A 15,567-nucleotide genomic window follows, 5' to 3' on the forward strand; every position below is an offset into this window, starting at 1 on the left:
AGCAGTGGTTGTGTGACACCGCGTAAAGGAAAATAAATGTTATGGCACTCGTGTGTACGTGCAAGTGCGAGTGAGAGGGGGTGTGATAAACGCTTGATGTGCCATCCACCCGCCGACCGTTCCCTCCTCCATCTTTCAAAGGTGTGCGTGCCCTTTAAGCACGGCTCGGTGGCTTATGAGACCGGTTTCAGGCCGTGTTTACCCGTCTGTCAGGCTCACTGATGCCTGGGTGTACAACGATAAGGAAAGGTTGCCGTTTAAAGCCTCAGCGAGCTTTGCAAAACAAACTGGCAGCAAATGTGCATATTAATTCAGACAGACAAAACAGGTCGGAGGAAATATAATGACAGAGTGACACAAACAAAGCAGGTGCTAAAATGATCCCATTTAGTCATTTAACAAAAGCCGGTGCGCTTGCACGGCTTTCAGTGGCCGTAGTCTTTCTCCGCTTTTTGAGTTTCTAACCATCTCATCATCTATCACGCTGCCCACTTTCCATATTTCCCTCTCTTCCATGGATGAGCGATGCATCAAATCTGGGAATATGATGAAGGAAGCTGCTAGTGAAATAACTGAAATAGTGAACAACAAGATGAGATATTTCAGTGAACAAGATGGAGCATCCATGTTTATTGAAAGTGTTTTGAAGAGATTAGAGATGTGTATTGTAACTGTGTAAATTTTAAGTGTGTAAATTTGGAACATGTTGGGGTTCAGACATTATATGGACAAAAATTGATATTTTTTAATACGAGAAAGACATAGGTTTTGAACGGTCCCCAAATACGAGAAAGACAAAGGTTTTGAACGGTCCCCAAAAGATTACAATATACAACATTGTGTGTGTGTGTGTGTGTGTGTGTGTGTGTGTGTGTGTGTGTATATATATATATATATATATATATATATATATATATATTACATAACAGCTCAATAGGTGTTTTTTTTTGGCAGTTAGCTTGATAATTGTGTTCAACAAATGTAAACAAAGCTCTGTGCAACATACCTAAGACTATTTATGAACTTATGAAATAATCAATGGATGAAATATTTTAAATATGCACTAGACTACCCAAAACAGACTTTCTTTCTTTTTTGACTGAATTTCCAGCCCAAATTTGTCAATTGTACAAGAGACTGTGTTATAAACATTTGGAAAATGTTATATAAGATTTTGGTCAAACCACCCACCCATGAGCATTGCAATGATGAAAGCATTGCAAAATTTGTGATTTGCATGTTAGGAGGAATGAAGTTCACATAATTCTCTTTTTATGCATTTATCATTTTTTTTAAACTATTTCCAGCTAGCTGACAAAGTGATAACTCTAACAAGAAAATGATAATGCATTGGCAATAGTGTTGTAAAATATCCCCACGTGAACAGACGCTGGTTTAATCAATAATCAATCTGGTTTAATCAATAGTCCATTAGAATTTGCTTCTCCGCTATCGCCTAGTCCTCACAAAAGTCGCATCCTTCAGTTTATTCGTCTCTCTGTCTTCCCCTGGCCCTGCATAACTACAGATTAGCTCACTCAGTAGGGCCTCCATTCTGACCGAAGCCTCTGTGTGCAACTGCATTCACCCTGAGACCAGAGTCACCTTAACGAAAGTGCAAAATTAAAAAGGCGCTCGCTCTCGCGGCGAGTCCTTGTGCTGACAAAAGCGGCGGAGTAGAATAAATTGCAGCCACGACAGAAAAACAGTCTGTGATATAAATATGAAAAAGAGCCTGATTTAATTTAGTGCTCATCTGCTAAGGGCTAGAAAAATGAAATGAAATTTGAGAGGCATAATTCATCAAACCAAGCAGCCTCCAATTCAGCGGTGTCAGAGCCTCACGGAACAGGGCAAAAGAGAAACGTCTTCAAAGCTTCCAGAACACATGGGATCAAACGTAGCAGGGAACGTGACTGCTTCATTAGCATTCCCGAGCACTTTTCCATGCTCAAATTTACATCGGCACGGTGAAATGACTGATTAAGCGATCTTGAGTGGCGGAATTGTAACAAGTGCCGTTTGTTGGGCTGCTGTTCTGAGTGTTTCTGAGGAAGTGGTGCTCTGTTTTAGAGTTACCCAGAGATAAGGGCGTCTCTCTTACCTCGTTGACATTGATGCTGTGCTTCCTCATGTACTCTCGGTCATTGACCTGACCGCCCTCCGCAAAGTCCATGGTTAGAATACGCTTGGTGGAAAGATCCCAGTGAATCTTCGGGATCTGGCAGAAAATAAAACAAAGAAGTCAGTTTTTACAGAAGTGGGGTAAGCTGTGCCACGCCTTATTTCCGTTGTTCCAGCCAAATTAGATATGCATCATTTTAAAGTGCCCCTATCATGCCATTTCGAATATTTACTTTCATGAAGTGTAGTTGTGTGTGAATTTAATTTTATTGGAGGATAACCCCTTGAGAAGAAAACATCTCATTTTCGAGGGGGTCCTCAAGATAATGTAAATAATTTCCATAGCTGTACATGTCACAGGGTAACATATCTGCATAATACTCACCTATGGTTTACAATTGTCGGCATAAAACAACTTGCCCCTGCCCCCAAACACTGTAGCTTTTTTATGTCAAGAAGACGCTGTCTTCTGAGTTCCCATCATTTACTGACAACTGCTTCTCTAATATTGCAGGATTCATGCTCCTGAAAGGTGGCTCAGTACCAAGTTTATTTGGACCAGCTAGCTCCACTGTATAGCCGCGTTTCCACCGCAGGAACTTTACCCAGGAACTAGGGACTTTGGCCTGGTACTTGGTGTGTTTCCACACCAGGAACCAGGAACTAAATAAAGTTACGGGTAAAAAAATCCCCCTCAGAAAGTCCCTGCTGGCGAGGTGGAAGTTTTTCAAAGTTCAGGAACTTTCGAGGGCGGGACTTTGGCGCTAAACATGCTGACTGGTTGAGTTCACGCAGCATTGGTTGAGTTTAACCACCATTTATTCGGATCAACATTTTCAAAATATTACTGTTATTGTGTCATGAAATGTAATTTTAAAAGTATTTCAGGCGAGAATATAGTTGTTTAAAAGTCAAATCTGTGGTTTATTTATAAAGACATGTGTGTTTCGCCGATCTCGTAGACGGTGAGCTCCACTCGATCAGCGGGAGCTCAGTCCTCATGCATCCGCTTGAGGTACTCGCAGAGAGCAGCCTCACTTTGGCTAGACCTTCTGATATGTGCCGCTGGCTCGGATGTCTCTTTTGTGGTTAAACATAAAAATATAATTCAGCTGCGGGGTAAATCTAACAGGTTTTCTTTGGTCTGCATTCAATTTATCTATATGTTAAAATGAAAATAAAAAAGGCAAGTCTATAATATTTCGTTTCATTGTAATGGCTGTATATAACGTTACACATATCCCTGAACTAAGTACATTTCTGTAGCTGTTATTATGTTTAAATGAAAACGAAAGGAGGCAGTGGTATTTTAAATCCTATTTCGTTTTATTGTAAATATACTGAGGGGAAAATTGCAGTAGCCAAAGCGATCTGAGTTCACGCAGCATTGGTTGAGTTCAAACACCATTTATTCGGATCATTTTCAAATATTACTGTTATTGTGTCATGAAATTAAATTTTTAAAGTATTTCAGGCGAGAATGTAGTTCTTTCAAACGCAAATCTGTTGTTTATTTATAAAGACAGCGCCTATTTAAAAATGTGTTTCGCCAATCTCGTAGACGGTGAGCTCCACTCGATCAGCGGGAGCGCAGTCCTCATGTATCCGCAGAGAGCAGCCTCACTTCGGCTAGACCTTCTGATATGTGCCGCTGGCTCTGATGTCTCTTTAGTGGTTAAACATAAAATATAATTCAGCTGCGGGGTCAATCTAACAGGTTTTCTTTGGTCTGTATTCAATTTATCTATATGTTAGAATGAAAATAAAAAAAGGCAAATTTATATAATATTTCGTTTCATTGTAATGGCTGCATAAACACATATCCCTGAACTAAGTACATTTCTGCAGCTGTTATTATGCTTAAATGAAAACCAAAGGAGGCAGTGGTATTTTATATCCTATTTCGTTTTATTGTAAATATACAGAGAGGAAAATTACAGGATTCGCGTCGTCGCTGACATCACACTCCCCAGTCTAATGCACAAAGTCTGAACTAACTACCGATGATGCACGTCCAAAATCAGCGTAATTTTTTTTTTTTTTTTTTTTTTTTTTCAAATCAGCGGTACTTTGTATTGAGAAACGCGAGCAGACCTACGTCACCAGTCTATTTGCCTAATCTTCCCGGTACTTTACACCACGGTGGAAACGCAGAAAGCAACAGGTCTGGGGGGAAAAAAGTTCCTGGGAAAAAAAGTTCCTGGTACAAATGTTCTGGGTAATTTCGGTGGAAACGCGGCATATCACAACCTGTAAGTATGATAGATAATAGATGTTACATTTTCTATCGAGTGTTAAGAATATGGAACTATGGCAATGGGTGTATCATTTCTGACAGTGCTGTATGTATTAGACCAATCACAACAGACTTGGCCAACTGACTAATCGGAGCGGAATAGGCTCATGGAAAGGAAGGGTTTAGGAAGACTGAATCTTTAAACTGCTTCAAATGAATCATATTATGATAATCAATGGAAAATTACCTTGCATATATTGCATGATATTTTCAAAACAATATTAGGAAAATGTCCCAATGCCATTCCCAAGTTCAGACATTCAATATTTTGTAACTTCTATGAACCAGGCAAGAAAAAAACATTATATTCAGAACATTTCAAAGTAGTTGTCGTTGTATTGTATTAGCATTTGATTAGTTCAGAGTGGTTTTTAGAGTGTTGCTATGTGGCTGCTAGGGAGTTGAGTGGTTTTATGCTATGTGTTTCCTTGGGTGTTATGAACAGTTAGAGGGTTGCTATACAGTTTTTAGAGAGTTCTAAATGGTTTTAGAGTGTTGCAGTGTGGTTGATAAAGAGCAGATTATTTTTTTAAGCATGGCTGTTCCTAGGGCACATGTTTTCAAACTCTGGGTTGTCAAGATGGTTTAAGAAAAAAAAATAAAAAAATAAATAAATAAATAAATAAATATATATATACACACATACATACATACATACACACACACACACACACACGCATATATATACACACACACACACACACACACACACACACACACACACACACACACACACACACAGAAACAAGGGGGTGGGAACCAAGCCAGCAAACATAACAATAATATGGACTGCCAGTGCCACATAACGAAACCAACAAGTAAAGTCCAAGGCATGGTCCTCTTTCACCTTTCACTGGTTGCCGGGTCTGTGAAACAAAACCAGCCGAACTGCTAATCAAAACTAGCCTCATCTTGTGTTCATTATTTTCTGTCAAAACGACTGCTTTAACCCATTTTCGATTTTCTAAGTATTTCGTTGTTTGTTTGTTTTTGTTTTTTCACCCTCTGATTTTTAAATAGTTGTATCTCGGCTAAATATTGTCCGATCCAAGACTGTTTTTGTGGTCCAGTGCCACATATTACGCACCAAAGATTTATAAGTTTGCTCAAATGTCTAAATCGGAGTATGAGTGCGAGAAGTAGTTATAATTGACTTATTAAACAGCAGTAATTATCTAAACACTGCAAAACAGTTATAGACCCTACTGTGAGCGAACAAGCATTATTAGCATTACAAAAATTGCCAATTTGTTCCCTGGAATCACTATCTGTACTTCCAGACAATGACATAGAGAAAATACGATTCTCTGTGATGGATAATGCCAGATGCTCAGAATTAGCTATAATCTGCACATAAAGCTCAAAGCAGCAGGCTTTCTTGATGGTTTAGATGACCTTCCTTTTCCATACGAAAGTTTCCTGTTCCTGAACATCACTGCTTATCTGGTGCATCGCTCTACCAACTCGCTACTAATTAAAAACTTTCTCTAGATAATGAGGAAGATTTACGTTTTTTTTTTTTTCTTTGATAATTTTCTTCCACCTGATACCAAGGTCTGGCTTTTGCCACCACCTCCGGCGACACACTTTCAGTATAGTTCTTCTCCGCTCTATTTATCAAACGAACGTCAATGATAAAAAATTCCTCCGTTACCGCCACATAAACAGAGCCATTTTTCAGTTCAGTGTCTGCCTTGTGGAACAGCAAAACACTCTGAACTGCCTGCGACTCCACTGCACCGCCACTGCTGTATAATCACGCTTGTTTTACAGGGCGAGAGGCTGATGCAGAGAGCTGGGGATTTATTCCTGACATGGCGGCTTGTGCTCCGCTGTCAAACATTTTGACAGAGCTAATAGTGTGCATTAGAGGCACAAATCTGTGGGTGTAAACCCAGGCAATTCTCATTACCCTGCAGGACCAACCAGGTCTCTTTGCTATTCATTAAAAATGAAAAGGGGGACTTGCCTGGAAGCATTTGGCAATTGTTATGACAGATTATTTACCTTGCAAAGTCTTCTTGCAGGGGAGAAATGTGAGGGTAGTGTGATTCATGACGGCTAGCCGAAACAGTGTGAAAAAGTACAAATTGAAGTTAGTACAGTGTTTAAGTGGAACTTGTAATGTGACTTGCTTCACTTGAAAGTTGACAAAGTTCTCAGAATAAGATGTTGAAATGCCAAAAAAGTCGGAGATTTTTGTTTTGTAGTGCTGAAGTCTGTTGAAATAGAAGCTTTTACTCATTTTTCATTGCCTTCCTGCAGCTTTGAAGGGCACACTACTCTTAGAGTAGTCACTCATTCCAAATGAAAGTAAGAAACTGAATTGTTTCCTGAAGGCCGTTGACAAAGTAAAAATCATTGGTCACTTCAAGAAAGTAATTTTGCCATTTATAAACCTGTCTGGCAAGTACTCGCAATTTATTTTAAAACCTAAGGCCATTTAAGACACTTAAGCCATTTAAGATCTTCGAATTTAAAAAGGCCAATTGTTGCTGTACACCGAAAGACTGTCAATGGTAAAAAAAAATATTTATGCCACACAGAATAACGCTGTCACAAACCTTCAAAAACGTGAATTGCTTGAGCATTTCTGCTATTTTCTCAGCATTTCGTCCCTCATTGAGGAAGTCCAGCTCTAGAGGCATGTTCTTTTTGGCTTCTTCCACCAGCCACATGAAGGCAAAGTCTGGAAACAACCAGTGGACAACCTGAAGAAGAAACTGAAAACAGACACACATTCAGTTATGCTCACTGACTTACCCTTTTCAGGATCTGATCCATTTTTTATGACATGGATTGATTTATTTTTATTTATGCAATTTATTTTATATTATTTACATATTTTATTTTATTCTTCTGGCCAGATGAAACTATTTCATATAACATTCATGCAAAAGATAAAGTACAATTAATCAAGTCAGTTGCAAAATAAACCACAAAATAGTGATGAAGACTCTGATAGGAAAAAAAAGAAGTCTCTGGAAAGGCAAATGCAAACCTTTATTACTGAAGCCCAGACTCTGAATAAGACCTGGCTGTAATGAAGTAATTATATGTGATACAAATGAAATTGTAGGTGCATGGACAAATAGCTATTTGCAATAAAATGAATTAATAAAACTGTTGGTTGAATGATGGACTCGATTTTTTAAACACTAATGGGAGGTGAACAGGCCCCTAGACAGATCGAGCTATACATGGGTGTGTGACAATGACAGAGCGTGTGAATTAGGCATCAGAAGCCAGGCATCGGCAGCCCTGCTCCCTCGGTAATTACCTCCATCACAACAATGTCCTTGGAGCTTTGGCGCTGGACCTTGGGATGTTGTACCTTCACTGCCACCGTCCTCCCATCCGGAAGTACCGCTTTGTGGACCTGAGCAAGGGAGGCGGCCCCTTGAGGCTTTTCCTCAAACTGGATGAAAAGATCGCTGAGCTGAGGAGAGAATTTTATTTAAAGGTTAGAAAACTGGAAAGAGGCAGGAACTCAGGATACACAGAGTACATGGTACAGGAATGCTATAGGTGTTCTGACACTGGAAAACAAGCAGGCAGTCATTTAAATGGCACGTTTATCCGAAGAAAGTTGCAGTACACTCATGGGTGAATTCAATAAGCTAAGAAATTATACACACACAGACACACACACACACAATGCAAAATAATATAATAACCAAGGAAAGCCTGTACCAAGAACAACAGTACAAAATCCTTCACCATCCAAAGTCAAAGCTGACACTTGCACAAGCCCAGTTTCTTCACTTCAATCTAAAATTTTCAAAAATTAAATGTATTGGATGGTTCTCTTTCCAACAATTCCCCCAAAAATGTGTTATACTAAATGTAAATACTGCCTACAAAGAAATGTGATATTCAAAAAGGAACAAATAATTTAATTGCCAGTTCAGTTATAACAGCGGGGGAAATTATGTTGAGCAGGGTGTAAGCAGGGCATCTTGTAAATGCAGTTGGTGAAAAATAGCATGACTGATCAGTATGCCACATTTTCCTGCGATGCCAACTGCAATGAATATTCAACACAGACACAACAGGGGCAGTGGAAGGGGATGCCAAGAGGAAGTGACAAATTTCTCGTTTGTGTGTGCACAAGAGGAGTTAACCATAAATAAATACTCCAAAAGGAATATCAAGCTGTTCTGCTCCGAAACGACACATTTCCAAATGTGTTTTCCTACTCCAAGAGATACAAAAAGGAAGTATGTGCTGTTAAAAACAAGAGTCGGTGGACCTTTGAACACTGAGTGCCAAGAAATCCTAGCTTTCATGCAATTAACGTCACCTGGCAACCCCTACACAAACGAATGAGTGCAGCAGATGAAGGTCAACTCAAATCTGGTTGTTCGTTTTATAGAGTGGCTATCTGAAACCAATGGTTAAGGTTTGCACACATTTTGGAATTCGTGGCTTGTGGCGCTCAGTAGGTGAAATTATACAACAGAAATACCTAATTGTGTTCAATATATGCATGAATCATTCTTGTATTAGGCGACCATGCAGTTCTATATGATGAGCTTAGTGAAAGTCAATGGGAATCAATAATAACTAATAAAGTATACTATACTACTAAATTATACACAGATTTTTATACTAAGAATTTTACCCAGTATTTTGTGTGCCTTTGATTTGCTGCTCAGCAATGCAAACAAAATCAACTATGAGCACTAGCCAGGTCTCGTTTGGTTAACTAAATGTACTGCTTAAGAAGCCCATCTAAAATCTGACAATATTTGAGCTGTATAAATGGCAAGTATCTCCATTAAAAGGTCTCGTTTGTTCATTATGAGCCCAGAAACTGCCAGCTCCAATTTGGAAGCAGACAAATTTTAAAAACAGAATTAAGAAAATAGAGTGAATGGCTCTAGTTTTAATCTGATGACTAAGTTAGTGGATATTATCATCATCCAGGCTGGACTTCTGCCATCTATATCAGCTGAGCAACATGGGGCGGACTAGAGGAAGCTCCAGAGAGAAAGAGAGAAGCATGATGCCAGGGTCTGCTGTCTCAGGTGAGGGACCATTGAGGAACACGCTTCTCACCTTATGCATTCACCCAGAAACTTCCCCTGCAAATGGCTGTGATCCAGCCTGTTGGCATCTGGACGGCACCCAGGATAAGTATGAGTAACATGCAAAAGAACAGAGCATGAGGTAGCTGTGAATATCACATACCGAGCTTTGCTTCTCTGAATGTGTCAATTCTTTAGTGACACAACCAGTTAAAAATAGATTTCTTTGTGTCATGATTAAGATCAGCCAGTTCCTGGAAGACATAACAACTCTAGAAATAAATGATATATAGAAACACCCCATTTCCTGAGCAGAAATGAATACTTTTACTTGTGAAAACCTCTAATTGGATTCCAAGTTAATCATAAAAAATTACATTTACTTGACAAAGCCAATATCTAAAATTAAAGCTTATTCTTCTTCTCATGAGACCTCAAATTTTTAGGCATAGGCTATCCACCAATGTTGGCACAGACCTCCAGAAATAATCATACATGGTACGGCAGCAAAGTTCCTTGATTATTAAGCCGGAATGAGTGTATAGTTCCTAGTCATATCGGCCTAGAAAAATCGCAACTTCATTTTACGTCGGTCATAGTACACGATATAACTACAGAAGAGTCAAGTTTTAAATAGGACAAATATCAAAACTCTTTGGTCATTTCGGAGCGAGATGCTAACGGTCTAATCAGATTCAATGATCTATGCTAAGCTAAGTTAAAAGTGCTACCGCCAGACCCGGAGATCGGATGAACGGATTCAAAAACTGTAAAACTCAACTGTTTGACTCTAGGGCAGTTTGATAATTCCTTTAAAATTCCTTACTAACATAGGAAAATATACTAAAAACATGCTGATGTGTATTTTTGATGTGGTTTATGAAAAAGTCTAATAATGGGGTCTGAGGTGGCCTAATACTGTATGTCTAATATGGTCTGTCTGAGCTTTAATTTGGTCTATCTGACTCTTCCTGATTAAAACCTTCACACTTTCAGATTAGGCATTGTCATGCAAACATCAAATTTTGTCATCACACTTCCCACCCCGAACACATTCTAATTAGTTATAATTTCTATACACCAAAACCATATGGCCAGGTTTTGAGGGATAAAGTCTAGCATACTTTCCAAGAAAGCCACCTTAGAAAATAATAGACTGTCTGACCATCATGTAAAATATGAAAAGACGGTTTGTTTTGTTTTTACTGTCTGGAGGCAGGTTTATCTAAAATAGCTTCTACAACAATAATAATTCATTCAAATAACACAGCACAGCAGGTCAGTCCAAAATTGTACAGACAACACAGAAGAAATGTGCAGACTTTGTGATCATAAGATCCTGTCTGTCCAACAGTAAAAAAAGCACCTATTGTTGCACAGACAAATCTCGGTAAACAAAACGAAAACAGGTTTGCTCCATAATGTCTAGTTTATGTGCTACTTAAGTGCCTAAAAAGTCACTAAACTGGTAAACTTTGACCTTTGACTTTATAGATTTAATGGATTTCAGACCTATGACTGTCCATCCTCAAATATTCACAGCAGCAGACCAGATCCCAACGATAGATTTTATCCCTGCAGATGCAAAACATCACTTTTATGTAAACTCACATATAATGCGATATATAGTTATTATATAGTCTGTGAACAGACTGTGGTAGAGCACTCTTATAGATACCTTATTCCAATATTAAAAAGAAACACTTCATTATTAGCCTATTTATAAAACTTAACTAGCATAAGTGGTCACAAGTCAGTTTTACAGGATGTTATGCCAGTTATTTGGCCTTCACATGTATAGCAAAACAGATTTAGAGCAACACCAAAAGACACAGCAGGTGGACATGGTTGGTGTCACCCATCCAAACTCAGTATTTTGTACACAGACAACCTGTCTGGTTAGGCTGATGTGAACCTGACCATAGCTAGTTTCTCAGAGGGACCTTCCAGCTCTCCCGAGGCACTTCTCCCACATATGACCAGCACTTGCCAGTGCACGAGTTATGCAACCATATCTCTGGAGAAGCTCTCATTACACCACAGCCATGCAAATGAATTTTATTTTTCAGTGTATGATTCGACATAGAAATTTTTACAAAAAATGGCTGATTTTTACCTCTATATAAAATTTATATTGAGATTATACACTATAGGTAGTGTATTGCTTTATAAAATGACAGTTCAACCTTCATTCTATGATGTAAGAGTCAAGCAAGATTTTACATCAGACACTGGGCCCCTGCTGAGTCACTTCTTTCGCATCTGTCATTCAAAGACTAGAGAGGGCGGAGCTATGATAGGCTCCTCCCATCCCAGCTCCATTCTTCTCACTGCGAGACAAGAAAAATGGAAGCAATTAGCTACAGCAGAGGTCAAGATGGAATCCCTAGAGAGCTGTAGTCATTAGACTAGCCTGGCTCTTGTCATATGCAATATGCTCAGCCCACAGTACTACAACAGAGTTCGTTTCAGGGGCCGCTGTATCAAACCTCAATTGTGCGGTAATTCCCTCTGGAGTTGTGTTTCAACATGTCCAGCATTGCAGGCAAAAGCACAGGTCTGGCATTTGGATTTTCATACCATTTCGCTTCACTGTCCTTTCTCATTTTTGTCATTTTGTTTTTGCCAAAGCGTTCACGCAGTTGACCCAGTTTGTCCTTTCTGAAATGATCAGATAATCAGTTTTGTCTCTTTTTTTTTTCGTGCAAGCTTATCTAAAGCCACAGATGACTGGGAGCACAGATCAGCCAGTGCCTGCGATGGCCTGATAGCACAGTGTGACCTCTGACCTCCCGCTGAGCAGCCGGAGCATTATTGTGCCTCACTGTAATCACAGTCAGCTAAGACTACCGCAGAGGGGTTACACAAACAGAGGAGAAACCGGGTGTAGGCAGCCCTCAAAACAACTAAAGCCTACCTACTGACTGACCAATGAGGCCTTGACATTCATTCACCTGTGAACAAATTTAGATGTGCAAAACTAAGTAAAACAAAAATAAATTTATAATTTTGTTACATAAAAAAATATAAAATAATATAATAAAAATAATATTAATCCTTATTGCTCGTGGTAGGATGTTCTGGGTGACTGATTGCCATGGGGTTGCCATGAAGTTGCTATGTGGTTTTAGCCAGTTGTTGTTTCTAAAGAACTCTAGATGGTTACTAGATAGTTGCTTAGTTGACCATGAACCAAACTATGGTTCAGTTTCCTTATTTAAATGTAAATTTATGAAATGTTCCACTCATTTATTCTACACCAGGTGAAAACCTAATTTAAGCTCTTGGAAAAGTAATAGCCTCAATCCTAGCAAACACCAGTAATAACATTTCAAAATATGCTATGTGCATTAGCTTTAAATGTAGTTTTAGCTTTAGATTTTGATAAACAACCCACACCAACCACACTAAAACTAATAGCATTAGCCAAAAGATCAATCATGTTTAAATGCGAGTTTGTGAAACATTTGGAATTAAGCAGATTTCTGCATGAATACTTCCTAATAAATATAAGAGGTTTACAAATGTATATGTATGTGTGTGTCTAAAAGCTATAAACACCTTAGACATCTTAGATGGCTCAAAGATAACTCACCATGTCTGCATTTAGACACATTCAGACAACCTGCACTGAATAAAAAGAAGAGAAGCCTTGCTTTACTACAAGTCACAGTATTTACTCCAGATAAATCCAATAGTTTTCTTTTTAAGAAAAGCCCAGTAGCATTTTTATAACTCAGTTTTCCATTATTCTTTTAGAGAAATCCTTTCTTTGTGGACCGTTATTATATATTCTCCAGAGAATGGTGATCTATTCTTAATTACAAAAATACAAAAACTTGTTGACCAAAATGAAATGCCAACAGGCAAGAATTCCTGTTTAAATGCAAACTAAAAACAGTTTCCAAACTTTATAATTACCCTGAAACACATTATTGATGAAGGGGTGATTTGAACAAAAACAACAACAAGGATTTAAAAAATAAATACATTTCAGAAAGTTTCAGAAGCTTGGGGTCGGTAAGGCTTAGTTTTTTTTTTTTTTGGGGGGGGGGGGGGGGCATAAAAGAACAATTTTATTCATCAAGGATGTATTAAATTGATCAAATGACCATAAATACATTTATAAAGTTACAAAAGATTCCTAAACCAATGTTGCTCTTTTATCTGAGAATTTTTAATAACATTGTATTATGGTTTCCACAAAAAAATATTAAGCTACACAACCATTTTTATCATTTATGTTAACAAATACTACTTAAGCATCTAATGAGCATATTAGCATTATCAAGGGTCATGTGACACTGAAGACTGGAGTAAGGGATTCATTCCTCTTCCTTCAAACTTATTGGATTGCAGATTCAAGAAAGTGTCATTTTAGTGTTACCTGTCCAAGAAGAAATGAACCTATACTTTATCATTAAACGGAACTGATCGAGATACACAAGATGAAAGTCATCTTGACCCAGGACTGAATTTGTGCTCTCTGGTGGGGGTGGTGTACTCTAAAGAAGCACAAGGCAACATCTCGCATTTGTCACCTTGTCTTCTCCCGCCTCCCGCTGCCACAATCCACAAATAAAGAGCAACAAACCACTTAAATTCTTCCCTTGCCATTGCCTGTACTTTTGTGAAATTATAGAGGAAGCAACAAAGGCAAAGGAGCTGTCTCCCATGCTGAGCTCCGTTGGAGACAGGGCAGGCAGAACTGTGCACATAATTTTCTGTCCAGAAATCACTGAATGTTCCCAGGCAGGCAGAGCTGCAGATTCAGCCCTTTTCTTGAGATCTTCAGGGTCAGCATCCCAGCTCTTCAAGACAGAGAAACTGTGGGGGTCACGGACAATACCAGAGCATTTCACACGAGTGACACCTCACGGTGTGTCCTACCAGCACACACACTCGGCAGTGTGTCAGACACTCAGTCGCTCAGCAGTCCACCTACAAAACTTCATAAATCACTTTCATCAGCTCTAAATTTCTCTAACTACATGAGTTCTGATAAAGCACGAACACATGTAAATGGGTGGCATATAAATGTGCAGCTGAGTGGTCATGTGTCTTAAGTGCTTGTTATAAATGGTCAAACGTGAACGAGTCAGTCTATTGTTGGTTATCTGGCTCGGCTCAGTGTTCATCTTCAGTTCTCTCTTCACAGCAGTTCAGTCAATGTACTGTTTGAGTGCATGCATTACTCCAGGATATTGGTTTGTTTGAACTCAGAGGGAGTGTCAGCCACATTAAAAAAAGTTAACATCTTAAGTCATTTGTGGATTAATGCGTATTAGAGAAGCGAACCGTTTAAAACCAAAAATGTATTTTCGATGCTTTAAAAAATTCCAACGGTGCCCTCTGATGTCCCATGGACTACTTTGATGATGTTTTTCTTACCTTTCTGGACATGGACAGTATACGGTACACACAGCTTCAATGGAGGGACTGAGAGCTCTCGGACTAAATCTAAAATATCTTAAACTGTGTTCCGAAGATAAAAGGAGGCCTTACAGCATAATGGTGAGTTATTAATGACAAAATTTTCATTTTTGGGCGAACTAACCCTTTAAGTGATTAATTAATTGAACAAAATCTTCCACTTTTAAATGAATACATATACCATTTGCTAAGGCTGCATGAAATTATTAAAACCATTTAAAAACCATATAAAAAAGCATAGTGCTCTTGTGAATTCAATTTGATTTATTCTGAAGTTATGATTCTATTGTTTTATGTACATTATGTACATTATGTACATTAAACTGTTTTGTTCAATAAAACACATGATTGCATTTGATATGTAATTTGACCCAATTTCTATTACCTCATTCCTATCTGTATTTTAAGTCATTTTAAAGTCTATTGCTCGCTTAGGGCTATTTTTAATAACACTAAAAATGATTTGATTACTCGATTATGAGTCAGAATAATCGTTCCAAATACTCCATTTTCAAAATAGCTGTTAATGACAGCCCTAAAATGGACTTTTCAGTTCTATACAAACAGTATGTCTATTAGAACTACACTTTACAAACAAATACATACTATTACCTACAATTACTAATGTGATCAATATATTGATAATTAATTGAGACCATGAAATATTGAATGAGATCCATATAT

General features: G+C 38.4%; 1 protein-coding gene across 1 annotated transcript in view; it reads right to left on the bottom strand.

Annotated features, from left to right (window-relative positions):
• The window catches only part of adck1 (aarF domain containing kinase 1), a 99,857-nt gene that overhangs the window by 38,609 nt on the left and 45,681 nt on the right, over nucleotides 1–15,567 (bottom strand). Inside the window, exons 5-7 of the mRNA XM_026286084.1 lie at nucleotides 7,701–7,859; nucleotides 6,985–7,143; nucleotides 2,105–2,221 (exon numbers count right to left, since the gene is read on the bottom strand). Coding sequence (XP_026141869.1) covers nucleotides 2,105–2,221; nucleotides 6,985–7,143; nucleotides 7,701–7,859 — 435 coding nt within the window. The remainder of the gene's footprint in view (nucleotides 1–2,104; nucleotides 2,222–6,984; nucleotides 7,144–7,700; nucleotides 7,860–15,567) is intronic.

The sequence above is a fragment of the Carassius auratus genome, chromosome 17 (genome assembly GCF_003368295.1).
Source record: "Carassius auratus strain Wakin chromosome 17, ASM336829v1, whole genome shotgun sequence".
NCBI classification, from domain to species: domain Eukaryota; kingdom Metazoa; phylum Chordata; class Actinopteri; order Cypriniformes; family Cyprinidae; genus Carassius; species Carassius auratus.